The 16,848-nt window shown below is 42.4% G+C and overlaps 2 protein-coding genes across 29 annotated transcripts in view; both read right to left on the bottom strand.

Moving 5' to 3' along the window:
• sox6 (SRY-box transcription factor 6) overlaps nucleotides 1–5,027 on the bottom strand; it is a 134,504-nt gene extending 129,477 nt beyond the window's left edge. For both annotated transcript variants that reach the window (XM_037094228.1, XM_037094229.1), the window contains exon 1: nucleotides 4,569–5,027. The gene's annotated coding sequence lies outside the window, so the exon portion shown is untranslated. The remainder of the gene's footprint in view (nucleotides 1–4,568) is intronic.
• Nucleotides 5,028–14,585: 9,558 nt separating this feature from the next.
• The window catches only part of plekha7b (pleckstrin homology domain containing, family A member 7b), a 75,710-nt gene continuing 73,447 nt past the window's right edge, over nucleotides 14,586–16,848 (bottom strand). For all 27 annotated transcript variants that reach the window (XM_037095521.1, XM_037095518.1, XM_037095546.1 and 24 more), the window contains one exon: nucleotides 14,586–15,286. In XM_037095521.1, coding sequence (XP_036951416.1) covers nucleotides 15,264–15,286 — 23 coding nt within the window. In that variant the 3' untranslated portion in view covers nucleotides 14,586–15,263. The remainder of the gene's footprint in view (nucleotides 15,287–16,848) is intronic.

Here is a 16,848-nt window from a genome sequence, read left to right as displayed (position 1 = left end):
TCCCTTCGGTGTGCAGAGGAGGGCGAGCTCTCCGTCACTGCACGCGTTCTTTACACATAATAACTGTGCGGCTCCTAATCACGTTGTCCCGTGAAAGAAAAAATTAGGCATCCTGACAGAAGCGACACGCTACTAACTTGTCACGAACTTCTCATCGAAGGGGACAGATAAAAAATAATAATAATAATAAAATGTTAAAAAAAAAAAACCCATGATGGCATATTCCCATCAGTTTGGATCATTGTTGAAATATTCTACAGCACATTAGATAACACTTAGATAGACAGATGTCACAACATCTGCTACCCCGCCATCCTCCACCTTTACCAGGCCTGCTGTTGTTTACCTCCTCTCATCTTGTTTATCATCAGGTCTCAGCCGCTTGCCTCCAACACCACAAAGAGAAGGAGGCTAGTACCTGGGCACCCCTTCAACTGCTGGCCCCCCACCACCTCCTCCTCCTCCTCCTCCTCCTCCTCCTCCTCATCTATAGCCTCACTCTCCCTGCAGTGTCCTGTCACTTGGAACAAAATAGCTGTCTTCCTGCGAGACACAGTATATATATATATATATATATAGACAGAGAGAGAGAGAAAGCAACGTGTAAGATTTCAGTTACACGTTCGGCTTTTTTAGATTTTGACATTTCAAATCCAAATCAACGGTAGCGTTTGGAAAGAAAAGACAAAATCTCTGCAAAATATCTGCGTGAGGGAAAGTATACACTTGTGCCAATGCGTACATGGTTCTCAGACACACACACACACACACACACGCACACACAGGCACACTCACAGGCACACACACTAGACAGTTTTGCAAGAATTTTAAATATCAAGGTCCGGACAGACTGACTGTGGAATAATCTACACACATATTTTCTAACGTTGTCTGGAACGTTGCTCCATCTGTAAATGACAATACACCAACTGTTCTTCATAACCCCACCGCAGAACGATGTCAATATAAGGAACGTCTCTTCCCCTTCTGCGACTGTGAAATCAGCTTATCATGCGCTGGAATTGGTTGTAATTCTGTAAGGATTCTGTTTGGCAAGGAGACGCGCTGTGCAGGGTTGAAACTGCGAGCAGAAGAGCGAGGCCATGAAAACGAACCAGAGCAGCACTTCTCGTTTTTGCGTCACTTTGTGGTGTGACGATGGACAACATTTGATTTTTTTTTTTCAGCAGCGTAATGATGAAACACTCAACAAAGTCTGGACAGATCTGCGAGCCCAGTATGATAAAGGGACCTTGGTTTGTGTTTTTCTTTTGAGAGGAGTCACAGTTGTAATTCAAAAATAAAAAATAAAATGCACAAGGACAAGGTTTCTTTTCTTTCTTTTTGTCAACTGGAAATGACCCGATTCAACTCCTAATCAACCAAGAGCATAATCAATAATCAATATGCACATATCTCTTCCTCTCTTTCTTTCCCTCCCTCCATCCCTCTGGTCTTCCTCTTCTCTTTCCTGCCTTTTTCTTTGATCCCACTAATTGCTGGCACAGGAGTTTAGTTTAAACAAATTCTGCCTTTAGGACGAGGACATGTTGGAGTAAGTTTAAGTGGTGGCACTCAGTCTGAACAAATTCAAACATTTCTCGTCCACTCATTAAAACAAATAATAATATTAAATGCTCTAATCATAATAATAATAATAATAATATTAAAAACAATGATAATAATGATGGGGGGGGGGGGGGGGTATTCTGAGCAGCAAAGTTGCTCTTGCAACAGGAGAGACATTGGACTTGGACAGAGTGCAGGATATGTTTAGACAAGCCAGGTGGCTTCTCCCCCATTCATGCCAAAATGAATCTAAAATCTTTGAACTTACTGGCACATCAGCGTCAGAGTGTCTGCATCTTAACCCTGAGTCTAGGTGGGAAATTCTCCCTTTTCTCTGTCTTGCAAAAAAAAAAAAAAAAAAATCACAAAAAAGCTCAAGTCGACCCCGAGATCCACAAGCAGAAATAGAGAAAATGCTGAAGAGCAGACAATATGGAATATGATAAATATGATCTAACTGGCCTGCAGTCCTGTCAGCCAACAGACTGCCAGTCTTTAGTTTTTAATTAAGCTGACACAACGACTGCGAAATAATAATAATAAAAAAAAAATGGGGCACATGTGTCCGGGAGACATATTGATAAAACAAGCAGAAACTGTTCGAGGGGGATCACGCTGCCAACATTTTTTTTATTTTAAAAATGACGCACACTCTTTGCATTTGTCCAGTTATTTTTTAAAAAAACGCCACACAAAAGGTGTAAGGCGCAACAGCGACGTGGTGTATAAAAAAAAGAGGGGATGGGAAGGTGAGTGATTAGGACGCCGGTGGTTTTAATAAGTGAGGGGTGTTAAATAAGAGCCAAGTGCGGCTCTGTGGCATCAGAGGGGGGCTGCGGTGCCGCGCCTCGCTCCTTCCTCTCTGTGAGCGACACGCTGGGCTGAGCGGCACAACACCGTCACACACAAACTTCTCGCGGAGACAGAGCCCGAGTGTCCCTGTATAGCAATCAGGACAATGTGCTGAATGGGCAGTCTAATTATAAATGTGCCATTTAGACTCGCATTTGGTCTCCAGGAACCGCCTTACCTTATGAGGAGACCTGCAGCTCGCACTGCAGAGCCACTGTCCGGAGGAAAATGTAACGATTTAAAATGAAAATAATAATAATAATAACAATCATAATAATAATAATAATAAAAGCGTGCACGGCTCAGAGAGAAGGGGATGATTTAGAGGAGGGTGTGACGCTGCTGGAGGAGTGTAAAGGACAGGAGATAATTGTCTTTTCATTTCATTAATTGGCCACAGGTGTCTCATTTGTGCCACCGTTAAATAAATACGAGGAGGACACAGTTCAGTTAAAACAAATGTTCCTGTTGTAGTCACAGCTGAATCTCCTCTTCATGTAACCTTCCGCAGGCTGCCTCAGAGGGCTCAGGGAGTGTGTCTAGTTTTGGGGGAAAGCGCACGCAGAGAATATCACGTTCATGCACTTGATTTTTCACTCAGTCTTACATTTATGGAAATCCTGGGAAATGATTTATTAACGCAGTGCGACGTAAATATTTCCTAATGGACGATGCATTAATTAATTTATTTATTTTTTTACATGTAATGAAGTGATTTTCAAAACAGCTCAAAGTTTATTTTATATGTTTTTGTTTTTAATATAGCCAAACAATAATTATTCTATTTTTAAAAAGGCCTCGTCATTTATTAATTTTCTGCCTTGCAGCAGCGGATAGAAAGCGAGGAAACATTTAACCCTGATTAAGAACATTTACACTTTTCCACAAGAGGAGAACCTCTGTGTGAGTGTGTGTGAGAGAGCGTGTGTGTGAGTGTGTGTCTTGAGTCCGGGAGCGCCAAGCGTCAGAGCCTTCGGCTTAAATGGAAAACTGTCTGCTCAAGTACATCTCCTCTAAATGGACAAGCCTCCGCGATTGTTGAATTTAATTTATGGCTTATGCATTCTTCAGAGGTCGATTCCCCTGACCCCAAGAGAAAGTTAAGGAAGAGCAAATTCCCAGGCTGCACGGCGGCCAGAGGACAGGACAGGACAGAAACACTCACATTCAGACAGAAAAAAAAAACTGTGGTGGGTGAGAGGCAGTTTGGAGGCAAAGAGCATTTTGGGGTGTGTGAAGGTATAAAGAGAACCCTGAGAATAAAACTTGTCCACCTCACACGCGGGGAGGAAACGCAGCGGAGCGCGCGTCAGTGTCAACGAAGAGTACCGCTCTGTGGAGAGAAGTGAAACTGCCACCAGCGCAGGAAAGTTACGGGGAAATGTAAACACAAACACTTTCAGGCGCTGTCAGCCTTTAAAACATGTCGGATTTCAGTCAGGATCGGAACTTGTTGGCGGTGTGTGAGTGTGTATGTGTGTTTGTTTGTTTTTTGTTTTGTCTTTTTGGTTTTTTTTTGAAGTGAGAGCGCGGATCGCTGACAGCGGTCCTGTCGGTCTGAACGCAGCGGTTTGAACACGTCCGCTCGCACGGCTTCACGCTGCTGCAACAAAACAAAAAGACAGAGCGCAAGGTGATTTCAAAACCTCGGCACGATGCTTCGGCTTGCTTCGGAGTTGAAGTTTTAATCAAGATGGATCTGCGGGATCTGCCCACTCCAGAAAAAAAAAAAAAAAAAACGAAAAAAAAAAACCGAGGGCGATCCCGAGCGCCCTCCGAGCCAGCGCCGTCCGGCGTGCACTCCGCTTGTTTTGGTGAAAGCGACGCATCAGAAACACTCGCAATAACGAAAGTTTTGACGCTCGCTCTCCGCCGCCACAAAACCCACGAACACGTTTTCAGCTTTATCACACAGTAAACTTTTCTGGAAGAGAGAGAGAGGAAAAAGAAAGGGAAAAAAAAAACGGCTTCGCAGCGAGAAAATGCGCGCACGGTGCCGGAGCGTTTCTTCTGACGAGCGCGTTCGTACTTTTCAGGGAATCAGCGTTAAAGCACAAGGTGGAAAATGTGAGGAGAGCACAGGGGGGCATGTTGAGGGGAGAGGAGGAGGAGGGGGAGAGAAAAAGCACAGCAAATGTGTTGTTTACCTTGACGATCTGAAGCCGTGGCGAAGATATCTGTGCGTCCTTTTTTTTCCCCCCGGTGCGTAAAGACTGCCGGACGAGGGCTACACTGAAAGCTATCTGTTGAGCGGAAAAAAAAAATAGAAAAAAAAAAACAAAAAACTTCAAGTCTGCTCACACGGGGCCATGCGAGGGGATCCCGCACACTCTCTGTGAAGTTCAGCTGTCCGAAACTACAAGTACCTTTTGTTGTTCGCCTATCTGTTCTTTATCTCTCTGTTTCTCTCTCTCTCTCTATTCGCTCCCTCTCTCTATCTCTCTCTATCTCTACCTCTCTCTCACTCAGACAAGAGAAGACGATGGGTAGAGCTGCTGTCAATCTTGGCAATCAATGCGCGCAGCCATGTCGCAAGTATTCAAAGCATTTCCCGTCGTGCAACATCAGAAAGTGAGTGGCCAGGGCATTGATCTGAGGAAGGCAAAGAGGCAGGACTCTCCCCCCCACACCACACTCCCTCCCCCTCCTCCTCCTCCTCCTCCTCCTCCTCCCAGACAAGAGATGCGAGAGAGAGAGAGAGAGAGAGAGAGAGAGAGAGAGAGAGAGAGAGAGAGAGAGAGAGAGAGATTTGTGGTGAAATAAAAGTGGAGACAGGGAGGATGGTTGTAACTGCCCGCAGTTTAGTTGGTTTAATAAGCTTACTTAAATGAACATCACTTACAGGCACTTCAAAGTTGAGCGTGACTTTTTTTTTGTTCTTCTTCCTGTCGGTGGCACAGTTTTGTATTTTTTTGTTTTTGTTTTTTTTAAATCTATGTTCTCCGGAGACAAACGGCGCACTGACCTCTCCGACTTCTCTGACACAAAGCGTTTTTCACATTCAGCGTTTTTCTGTTTAGAGGAGAAAAGAAAAAAAAAAAAAAAAACGCGCTCAGCCTGACGCGAGAGAGCAGGTGGGAGAGAGGAGCCGCGTCACAGAGCGACCAGGGGCCAGTTTAGACTTGTGTCGTGTCGCTGCTTTTGTTTGCATACTTTATAAAAAATAAAAAAAAAAAAAAAACACAACTCAGCACCTCGAGTAGGACTCTGTCTGACTTCTTCTGGTTTCAAGTGATCACATGAGAAACTCCCAAAAATGAATGTTGTTGTTGCTCTGCAGATATCTGCCAGTTCACGGGGCCGGAAGTCACATCGTGCTCCTCAGCTTTCCTACATTTTAAGATAATTATTTTTGGCAGGTTATCATTGTTTTTCTTTTTTAATCTTTTCTTTATCAACGGAACACCCGTCTGTTCCTGCAAAGCGTTTGACACTGCAAGGTCACGCCGTGTTTATTTACTGTGATGATCAAATTGTCACATTTAAAGAACACGTAAAAAAAAAAAATATATATATATATATATAGGCTATATATAAAAGATTAGATGAATACAATTTAAAATTTAAATAAGAGGGGATTTCTGGAAATTAAAATATCGACTGATCTACTGTTCTACCATCGTGGTGTGGGCAGTGGTGCGAGAGAAAATGTTATTTTCCTGCGTCATATTTTAACTTTGTAACTTTCACAGTTACTTTTCACAGCATTTTAGTTTTTAGTTTTTGTATAAAAATCCATACGGGGTTTACACACAGAAGACAGTAAGATTTAATATGTGGCATCAGTACGTAAAGGCACACAGATTACGTTTAATCCAATTACATCAATTTAAATAATAAAAAAAAAAAACCTACATTATGGGGTTTTTTGTAAAAACAGATCCGGGAGCAGCCATTTCACCTCTGAAATTAAAAGCAGCGGTGCAGCGGCTGCAGGTTGACATTATTCGCCTCTGACAGTGAGACTTTTATCTCCACTGAATGAGCATTTGTTCTAAAATGACCAGCTGAGCTGGGGGAGGCCCGCACGAGTCAAACACGCGCAATAAATCACAACATGTCCGAATCAGAGAGAAATCAGAGCAAGGAAAGACAACAGGCGAAAACAACTTGTAATCTATGAATCAGCAGCAGCACCTCAAAAAAAAAAAAAAAAAAGGCACATACCAATACACACCATGACAGCACCCATCACCCACCCATGACTCCCCTACTGGGCACCCCATAAGTGCCCCTTAACGGGAGGCTATCATGTATGATGAGGAGACGTGATAAGAAAAAGGAAAAGTTACTTACAAAGAGGAGAGGAGACAGCAGGAGGAAATTCTGATTGTTAACTGCAGTCACATAAGAGCTAAAAGAAGGAGGGAGGAGAGGCAGAGAGAGAGAGAGAGAGAGAGAGAGAGAGAGAGAGAGAGAGTGAGAGAGAGAGAGAGAGAGAGAGAGAGAGAGAGAGAGAGAGAGAGAGAGAGAGAGTGAGAGAGAGAGAGAGAGAGAGAGAGAGAGAGAGAGAGAGAGAGAGAGAGTGAGAGAGAGTCATCCACAACATCAGCTCTGACTCTGTGCGCCTCACTGTCCCTCTCTTTTTGTCCAAGGTGAAGTAAAAACACACACACACACACACACACACACACACACACACACACACACACACACACACACACACACACACACACCGCGTCCCAACATCAGGGAGCATCAGCCCGCCTCACTTCAGCTCCTCTCTCTGTCAATCTGAAAGTCTGACTTACTTTTTTCATGCAGTGTGTGAGAAAAGAAAGAAAGAAAGAAAGAAAGAAAGAAAGAAAGAAAGAAAGAAAGAAAGAAACACTTACCTCTCTGAAAGTTTTTTTTTTTTTTTTTCTGGACTTCTTTTCACACTTGAACGCCTCCTGACATTTAAGCACGTGAAACTCTAGACAATAATCTGCCACGCCTGTCCTCTGAATTTACTCACACCTCCGTTTGGTGAAATGATCGACGCCGCTGTAACAATCTGACGGTGTGTTTCTTCAGATCCATGCCTGACGGTTCGCCTGGTCTCTGCTCCGGCTGCGGGAGCGGGACTGGAGCGAGGCTGGAGCTCGTGTTTCGTGTGTCTCATGCGCCACCTTTTGGTCACCGAGGGGAACTCCCACAGCTCCAGTCCTCCGCCCCCGCAGAAACCAGAGGACTCTAATAGAGACAGAAACACAGGAAACTCTATACACATTTAAATAATGAACGGCCTCTGTCCACGAAGGCTGTGTAGAGACTCATTTTAAAGCATCGAAGAAGTAAAAGATCATTTCACCTCAAACACTCCAGCGTTCTGCTCTTGGACTTCATCGCTGCTGCTTCCAAAATGACAGTCTCATCTGAACGTGGAGAAACTGTTGCAGAAATGTCTCGTTTTATTTGCTTAATGTGCAGTTAGAAGGTGATCATCTACAGCTGCGGGACACTTCTCAAAATCACAAATATAGATTTCTACAGAGGTGACTGTAATGGCTTCCTCTTTATGGCTCAGATGGCTGTGTGTGCGCGCGCGCACGTGCGCGCGGGGGCTGCACGAAGAGCAGAAAAGACAGTCCAACTTGTTGGGGGGTAAGGCAGACACATTTGCATACCCTGTGAGTCTTTGATGCATCTTGAAAATTCAAGTCTAGCCCATAAATATTTGAGAAGGAGAGTGCATGAAAATCAACATTTTTGTTACATTAAATTAACATGTGTTCTTCTCCTGTTCTGCATGGTTAATTAGAGGACGCCATTCAGCCAGTGAGTGAGGATGATGATGATGATGATGATGAGCGGGGAGGGGTGAGGGGTGAGGGGATGGGACGGGGGTGAGGGGATGGGACGGGAGGGAGGGCAGCTTTGATTACAGTGCAGCCGGAGAGCAGGAGCAGGTTTTTCAAAGGTGTGCGGCTGATTCATGCTCAGAGATGCTCCGATTTGTATTCTCCACGAGGATTCACAATTATCTGAATTATGGAAGGAGAAGACTGTAAGAGTCTGACTGTTTTTTTGGGAGGGGGGGGCGTGACATTATAGGATGAGGCCAACACAACACTTAGCCCTCTGTGATGACACACTGCGATGCTTGTGAGCAAATGAGGACATTTTCACATCTGGTCCTTTTAACAATAACGTCTCCTCTCTGTAGGCACTCTTGGACAAATCTGAAGGTGCACTGTATAGTTTTGGAAAAGAAATTCAAATGCAGATAGGTAAGGAATACAGCATGACAGTAATTGTGTTATGTAGTGTATTCCATCGTAAAAGTCCATCAATGAAGGTTTTTCTGCTCTGATTAAAACCCCAAAACCACACAGTGCCCCTGTGATAACACGGTACAACATGTAATCACATCTTCAGTAGTTTTAAATACATTCATAAAGCCAGTGTATGAATATCTTTGAACTGTTCATCATTTCAATCTCTGATATTAAAAAGGATGCGTACATGTGCATGATAACACTGTACATGTCTCTCATTATTATTGAGGGATATCCTTTATTCCCTACATGTCATTTTCACACTGAGGACAACATGAGGGACACGTCTGCTAATGCTGTACCAATAAGGTTTTTTTCTTAAACGAATATTTAACAGCTTGCACCTGAAATGTTAACAAACAAATTAGCGATTTTTCTACTCCAACTCCAACTCATTAAATTGCCTAAAATCACACGTTTATGACCGTTCAAAAAAGGTTCTCGTCATCTGAGCCGCTGTGTCCCTGTCACTATTTCACGCAAAGTGACGGCCTTGAGTCCTGACTAGTCTATGGAACATCTGTATGAATTATTGCTTCTTGATTTTGACTAATTTGCCCTTGAAAAGTCCTTATCATTTCAGAAGATGCTTGCATTTGCAGTAAAAATGTAAATCTTAATGTTGCTTTGCGTGCATTATCAGCCTTCTAACAGGAAAATCACAGATACCGATAATCGGAAAAGGCCAGTATATCCCACTGTCTCTAATTACAACTTAACTTGTGATGTGTTTCTGTGCGCACTGTAAGATGTTGGTGAGATTATTGTAGCCCTTATGTCCCCACTACAGCATGCACCATTGTTTCATTCATTTATCCATGTGTTACGATGACCAGAAACACCATTGTTGCGCACTTTTAATCATTTATGATGATCTTTACAAACAGTACTTTTTTGGGATGTGACAGAAATCCGCTGCATCTTAAACGTGTGAGAAAGTGATGCTGAAGAGACGACATCCGGCAGCTGACTTTAGCTGTCCAGAGACATTGGGACCTTCCTGCGGGAAAGAACATTTTGAACGGTTCAGCTTGACATTTAGCCCATGACAGTGAGCTTTTAAGATGTAAGGATGGATGCGACGCACTGTCAGATCTTCGACTACAAGACACGCCACGAGCCCACAGAAGCTTCTGCAATCACCCTGACCTGCCATCAATGGGCCGAGTCTGCCAGTGGTCAGAACCGCATCCACACATCCAGCACATCTTAGTCATTACCGAATGCCAAGTTATGCAATTAACTCAAACACTATTTGCATACATGCAAATCGTCTCCCTCCCAATTGGACTTGCAAAGTGGGACGCTCTGTTCTCATTAGTTGACCCAAATCTCTTACTTGTAACTCTGGATTTCATCAAAGTTTAGTCAGGATCTAATATTTCCTTTCAAGTTAACAGAGAACCACTGATTAATCATGTTGAAATAAGGAGTGCAACATGCCAATTCTAATTATATACTTATCAGGGACACCATCACACAGCCTGAGCCAGCATGGACTAATATATACACTGTAGTGCTCATGAATACACCTGATTTATTTACACTTTTATTCATGCCGTGTGTCGCGTATACTGACACATGAATCCATTTGGGAGAAATCTTCTTGTTTCTCTCGAAGGAGGGAAAGTTTTCGAGAATACATTTTTTGTTCCGCAGCTTCAACCATTGTGTTTGTTAGTACTTCATCACAATGCACCTTTTTTTAAAAAAAACAGTTACGACTGAATCTGACGGTTACAACTTTTTTTTTCCCCGCCTTAATTCGTCACCGTTGTGTCTATAGAAGTCGGGCGCGTCACTCGTCAGACGCTGCAGCGACGACCCACGCAGTCGACGCGTTCGCAGCCCTCTCATTCGAGTCTTTAAGTGTAGTAAATTTCAAACCGGAGCATCGTGTGTGTGTGCTGTGTGAGCAGCTAGATTAAAGAGGAGGCCCAGAGGCGCTTGGTTCATTTACAAAGCAATTGCTTTTATGTACAAAAAGCCCAATTCACTGTAGGTATTGTAAAAAGCCTTCCGTCGAAGGGAAATGAGATTAATTCATTGTTTAATGTAACACAGCACCTTCTTAACACACGCTTAATCATTCATGTCGAAGGAATTGTGTTCTCTCGCTCTTTAATATATTAAACCGGTAAACGTGCTATTCAATATTTAACGCTTGTGTATCGTCTCCCAGATGATGACACAACACAAATTGCCTCGCAATGTGAAAGGATCACACAAAAGGCAGTTGTTTAGTTGGTGCAACTAGTTAGGTCAGCGCGGTGCAGCGTGACTGTAATTCAGCCTTTCCTTTTATTCTTTTTATAGCAGGCGCGCACGTTGGGAAGAATATTCAGTGATTCCTATCTCTTCAATTATTCAGCAAATCACCATTCCATTTCTTACATATTAAAAAATGTACCGTATGTGGAGCTCGGAAAATGATAAAACAGCATAAAATACTCTTTTGAAATCAAAGCACCTATTGCATGGGCTTCCTTGGTTTTGTGTTTGTACAATTGGACTACAATCCGGATCCCCACAGCGCGCAAAGGAGGCGCCGACTGTGTTTCCACTGTAGTCTAAATCCTCAGACATTCACGGCGAAGTAACAATAATATTTATGTGATGGAAATAGGTATCGCTGGGAATCGCTGTAGGATTCCTCCCTTTTCTCTCCCTCCACCGGGGGAAAACCGTGAATACGTTAGAAAAGCAGTGTGAAGTGCGGGCGAACAATGCAGACCTGAGAACAAGGTCAGAGTCCTCGACGCGGTCTCGATGGGCTCTTCCTTTCAACCACACATCTGGCACGAGGCAGACTAGACACACACACACTCAAAAAGAAGCAGAATTTAAGCATTAACCTGTTTTTAATCATACTTCAAAAGGCAGTTTGATTTTTTTTTTTCTAATTTGAAAAGGAGACATTTTACTTACTTTATTATCTTTTTTTATTTACTTCTGCTTACAAACATCCCTGTCAGGGAGCTGAGCAGTATGTGTCTTAGCAGAGGGGGGAAAAAAAGCATTTCTGAAGCCAGTAAGTATTTAGTAAAAGGGATTAACGCAGGAGGCCTTGATTGCGTTTAACAGAACAGGACCCAATTAGCATAATAGGCCCTCTTTCATTCTCTTTGAAGTCCAGAGCATAGAATAACAAATGTATATGAACCAGCAGCCAAACGTCAATACATGGAAATGCCACAATCCTCAGCGGAGGGTCTTTGGGTGAATTTTTTTTTTTTTTTTTTGCAGGAGGAGGGAAAAAACATCCCGCTTTATTGCAACATAAGCAGAACAGAGGATGCGATGGGTCTTCTAGCCACCAGGGCCAGCAGGCGCTCTGGGGCCCCCCGCCCCGCCCTGCCCCCCCCACCCCCGATCCTGGAGGAGAGACGGAGGCAGAGAAGAGGATGTGGCTGCTGAGGGAGGTGCAGATCTCTCAGGTGTTTTTCCCGGGCGCGCCACGATGCAGATGAGTGAAAGTAATTACTCTCCAATTTAAGATAAAGATGTCACTTGGGAGGGAGCCGCAACGCAACGGCTCGCTGAGAGACACGGGGAGAGTTCATTAGGTGGGCGTCCTATCAGCGTGTCACGTATCAGGGCGATCTACGACCCACGCAACACGATAAATATTTGCGCTGGAACCTGCAAGATTTGCGAATAAAGGAAGCGTCTCGCTTCCTATTTAAAAGCATCCTCTCTATATTCTTTTCTTTTTGAATCAGAACTTCAATACACGTATTTCTCAGAGGTTTCTTTTACAATTGCAGCAGAGACACAGTTCATGATTTAAAGATATGAATTCTGTACTTCAGAATCCAGAGTTATTAGTATCCACCTTCTTGGTTGAAAATACACGGAATTAAAAATGCCCTTTTGAGATGGAAAAAGCTTTGAACTTAAGAAACATTTCAAGAAGCCTCTCTTCTTCTTCTTCTTCTTTTTTTTGTATTGAAACTTCACCTCCTTTGAGCATGCCATAGTTTGGTTCCCTCTCCAAATAATAGAATGAAGTTTAATAGGTCAAGGCAATCAATGAGGATGTTCAAACAGAATGCCGGAGCTGTGATGAGTGCACATTTTGTACTTTTCCATTGTACATGATTAGAATAAAGATACGGTCGATAAACGCTCCAGTGGCGTATTATAAAGAACAAAGGCTGTTCAGTAAAATTTGGCTTTCTTAGTCCAATTTCTTAATGAACACAAGAAAAGTGAACCCTGCACTTCAACCCGGCTCCTGCACAGAAAGTTAAGGACAATGACGAGTGAACTTGATGACTGTCAGACCAGACCATGTGGGATTATTTTGGTTTCTAGTGGAGCTGAGAATGACACATCGTCACCATTCAGTAAGTACAAGTCCACATGAGCAACAAGTACAACTTACAGCTTACAGACCACAATACAGCTGGCAGGGGTTGATTTGTTTGTTATCATTTGTGACTGTGAGGATGTGAGTACTATACTTGAGTCAATTATAAGGCACTGTAGCGGGTTTGTTTTTTTTAATCATTTAGAAGGATACAGATGAGTTTACTCTTAATGGTCCAGTGTGAAGGAATCAAGAGAATCTATAATCTATCTAGAGAATCAGAAAAGGAAACAAATATTCACAATTATGTTTCATCGGTGGATAACCACCTGAAACTAAGAACTGTTGTGTTTTTGTCATATCAACAGAGGAAGAGTCTGCCACGCTGCACCGCAACGTTTCTACAGTAGCCCAGAATGGACAAACCAACAGTGGGAGGGGCCTTTTGTGTCGCGTCTGACTGTAAAAATAGTGGACAGCGCTTTAGAGGTTTCTGAAGGGCGATGATGAATCTCAAGGTGGGTGGTACTGGTTGTTGTCATTTTGACAAAAAGGTGAAGCTGACGCGAGCACCCACCTTACTGGAAGTGACGAAACTCGAGAAGGTTAACAAGCTTTTAGTCTTCACAAAGAGAGCTAATTTGTTTTAGTTTCTCAAGTACTCTTTTGAGTTTGAACGCAGGTTTATTCACCCAGAACGCTTCACTGTAGCTGTGGTTTGTGTCAGTGTTCGGTCCAGTCTATGAATAAAGACAGCACTCACCAGATACTCCATTTCTTTCTGTTATCCAGTCTTTTCTTAAGCTCATGTCTTCTGTTTACATTCACAAAGTTAAGGTACATTTCCCTCCATTCCGCGGTCAAACAAGAAAGAATAACAGCACACACGATGGATTTCAGCACCCACTCGGCTCTCTACAGCAGGGGAGAGTGAAGATAAATCCACTTTTTAATCACAAAAAAAAAACAAAAAAAACAAAAACAACTTATTGACTCCCGATGTTTATTCCTCCAGAAGCTCCAGGCTCTGCTCCAGATCTCACTGGCTCCAGCAGCTGTCTGCAGCTTAGCGCTAACGGAGTTGCCCGTTAATCCAAAAAACAAATCTTTTCAGTCCGATAAGCCATATTATTTGTCCAACATCTGACTTAACAAACTCTCCAAAAGGTGTCAACATCACAAACACAGCTGCGAGCTGTGCGGCAACACCCTCGATTTGTGTAATTTTAGGCCGTCACCCTCATACAGTTGTCAGGAAGGGATACATACAGATAAAGGTGCCATAACAGCTTAGTGCACCAGGCTGTAAAAATGGTTTATTTCTGTTGTATAACTGGGAAATTTAACATAGGCTCCTATGGGGACTGACTCACTTTTGGAGCCAACCTCAAGTGGCCATTGCGAAGAACTGCAGTTTTTGGTACTTCTATGGCAGCGTAATTTTTCAGCCCTGGAGGTCGCCCCTCAGTTTTAAATGGCCACCATAGGAGAGGGTGAGACGGAGGTGTTCAGCTGGTTTTCAGATAAATGTGATAAGTATGAAACAGAAAAACTGAAGTAATGAAATAAATACATTTGTGATGAACCAGATCTTATGTTAATATCTTTAATATTCACATTGTTATAAACTTCCATTGTGCAACCTTCCCCAGTCACACAGAAAATATGTTAAAGGTTATTTTCATCCCGATGTAAGCAAAAATAAAATTCATTTTGGCAAGCTAAAAGGAGACTGGCAGTGCTATAGGTACATAATATGATACTTCAAGTGGTTTGGTGTAAGAACATTATCTGAGTTTTGACAAAAACATTACCATCATGAGACGTTTAGTACCTCCTTTTTTCCCCTTAACATTCTGTACCTGACGGACAAACAAAAAAAAACAAAAAAAACAAACACAAAAAACAAACGAGTTCCAAGTTTCCATCACACTGCAAGTAAAAGCAAGTCAGTCATACCTTGAAAACATGATACAGTGTACAATTCAAAGTGCAGTGGCATGTAGAAAATATTATTTTATTATTATCATCATGAGATAAACATTTGTTAGACACGTCCATAGTTAATAAGCACAGCAGCTCCCATCGCCCTGTCGCGTTCAGCAACTAGAAACACATTGAGTCAATGCTGCGTGAGCTTCAGAGAGCAGGTTAAATGTTTAGTACAGTTCTCGTACCGCTGTATGGAAAGGTGTAGGTGTTCGAAAATCAAACAAAATCCTCCTTTCTTGCAGAAATCCAGTTGTATGTTCTCATCATGGAATAGCACCTCAGTGTCCAGAAATAGCTTGAGCTGAGAAAAAGTGATGAGAGAGAAAGACAGTTAGCTCAAAAACAGTAGATATCAGAAAAGCAAGAAAACCATGACAGCGGAATTTATCAAAATAAACAAAACGGGAGTTTTTATTCCTTTTCTAGGTTTTAGTGCAACATGAATGAATCAAGGCTTTCAGTGTCTTTTAGGAGGTTGTTTGTATCCATGCACCAACCCTAACCCTAGTCAAATATCATTTTTTTCCCCTGATGTAGAAAAAACAAAAGTCAAGTACAAATGACACCTAAAAAAGACTAACTACAATACACCTGGGCTACTAAAAAGGGGCAGAGAATAAGAATCATTTTTAAGATGTTCTCACACAAAAGGCAGCTGCCATATCAGAGCCACAGAACTGAAAATACTGAGTGAACAGTACCTACATGGTGTACTGATACACTGACTGCATACAAAGAGAAAATCTCTCATCTCTGCTGTTCGGTGAACAGTCAGAAATAGAAAAAAATCACACAGCACAACATGCAGTCACACAAGTTCTCAAGGACTGAAGAGTCATGATACTGTAGATAATAACAAATATCTCAGTATCTGAACATCATTTTTGACATCACCTGACATAAAGGTTTCTTCACACTTCAATTCCAATGTCTGAATATTTCTAAATAGATCATCTGTCTGATATTATTTGCCGATTGTGGCCAATTGCAGACGTATCAGTACTGGCGTTTATGTCTAAGGTATATAACCAAAATTCCTTTTTTTCCCACAACATCATGCAGAAAAAGATGCTTGAGGAACATGATGATTATCAAATTCCCTCTGATGTTTACAGTGTCCTTATGTCATTTTGGACGATAACTGTCTGCTGAAAAATCCAAATATTTGACTTTTTTTTGTAGTTATCATGGCAGACCTGCTAGCACACTGAAGTCCAAAGGCAAACAAAGCTTTATATACACTTTGTTACTGTCTGGTGTTCATGTTATGTATATGTGCCCATAAGGAGGACAGTTTTTTAAAATCTCTATCCTGCAATTTATGTTGCCCTTATTTGTCCATGGGAAGAAATCAGAAACAAAAAAATCCAAATAAAGTATTTGTCAGTACTGGCTGATGCGTGGAGTTTTTTTTTAATGAGGCAGTAAACTGACAGAAACCCTTTTTTTACAGTAACAACAGTGATATCGACTGTTTTTTTTTTCTGACTTCTCGCTGCCAGTCTACAGATGGGGAGCTAATTGGTGCTGTGGAATGCAGCTGTGCTGACTGCTGATCTGTCAAGGTGCTAAATCAAAAGGTGTCTCTTTTGTTAATTACACACAATGCTACAAACAGTCATGTTCGTTTGAGCCCTTTCTTTCCTCAGCCAGCCATAAATATTTTGGCAGTGGTACAAAAAGAAAAAAAGAAAACAATTTACACACAATTATCACAGTGGGACGAGCAGACTGCCTGCAGATGTTTGTTTGGATCATAATGGGAGCAGAGGCAGGGCTTCCCTAACCCAGACAAGATGTGTTTCCTACAATCACAACAGAGCAGCGAGCATGCAGCGAGGTGCAAAGCACACAGGAGCCCCT

The sequence above is a fragment of the Acanthopagrus latus genome, chromosome 4 (genome assembly GCF_904848185.1).
Source record: "Acanthopagrus latus isolate v.2019 chromosome 4, fAcaLat1.1, whole genome shotgun sequence".
Lineage (NCBI taxonomy): Eukaryota > Metazoa > Chordata > Actinopteri > Spariformes > Sparidae > Acanthopagrus > Acanthopagrus latus.
The sequence above is the reverse complement of the archived record's forward strand: the minus strand, read 5'-3'. Positions and strand labels throughout refer to the sequence as shown.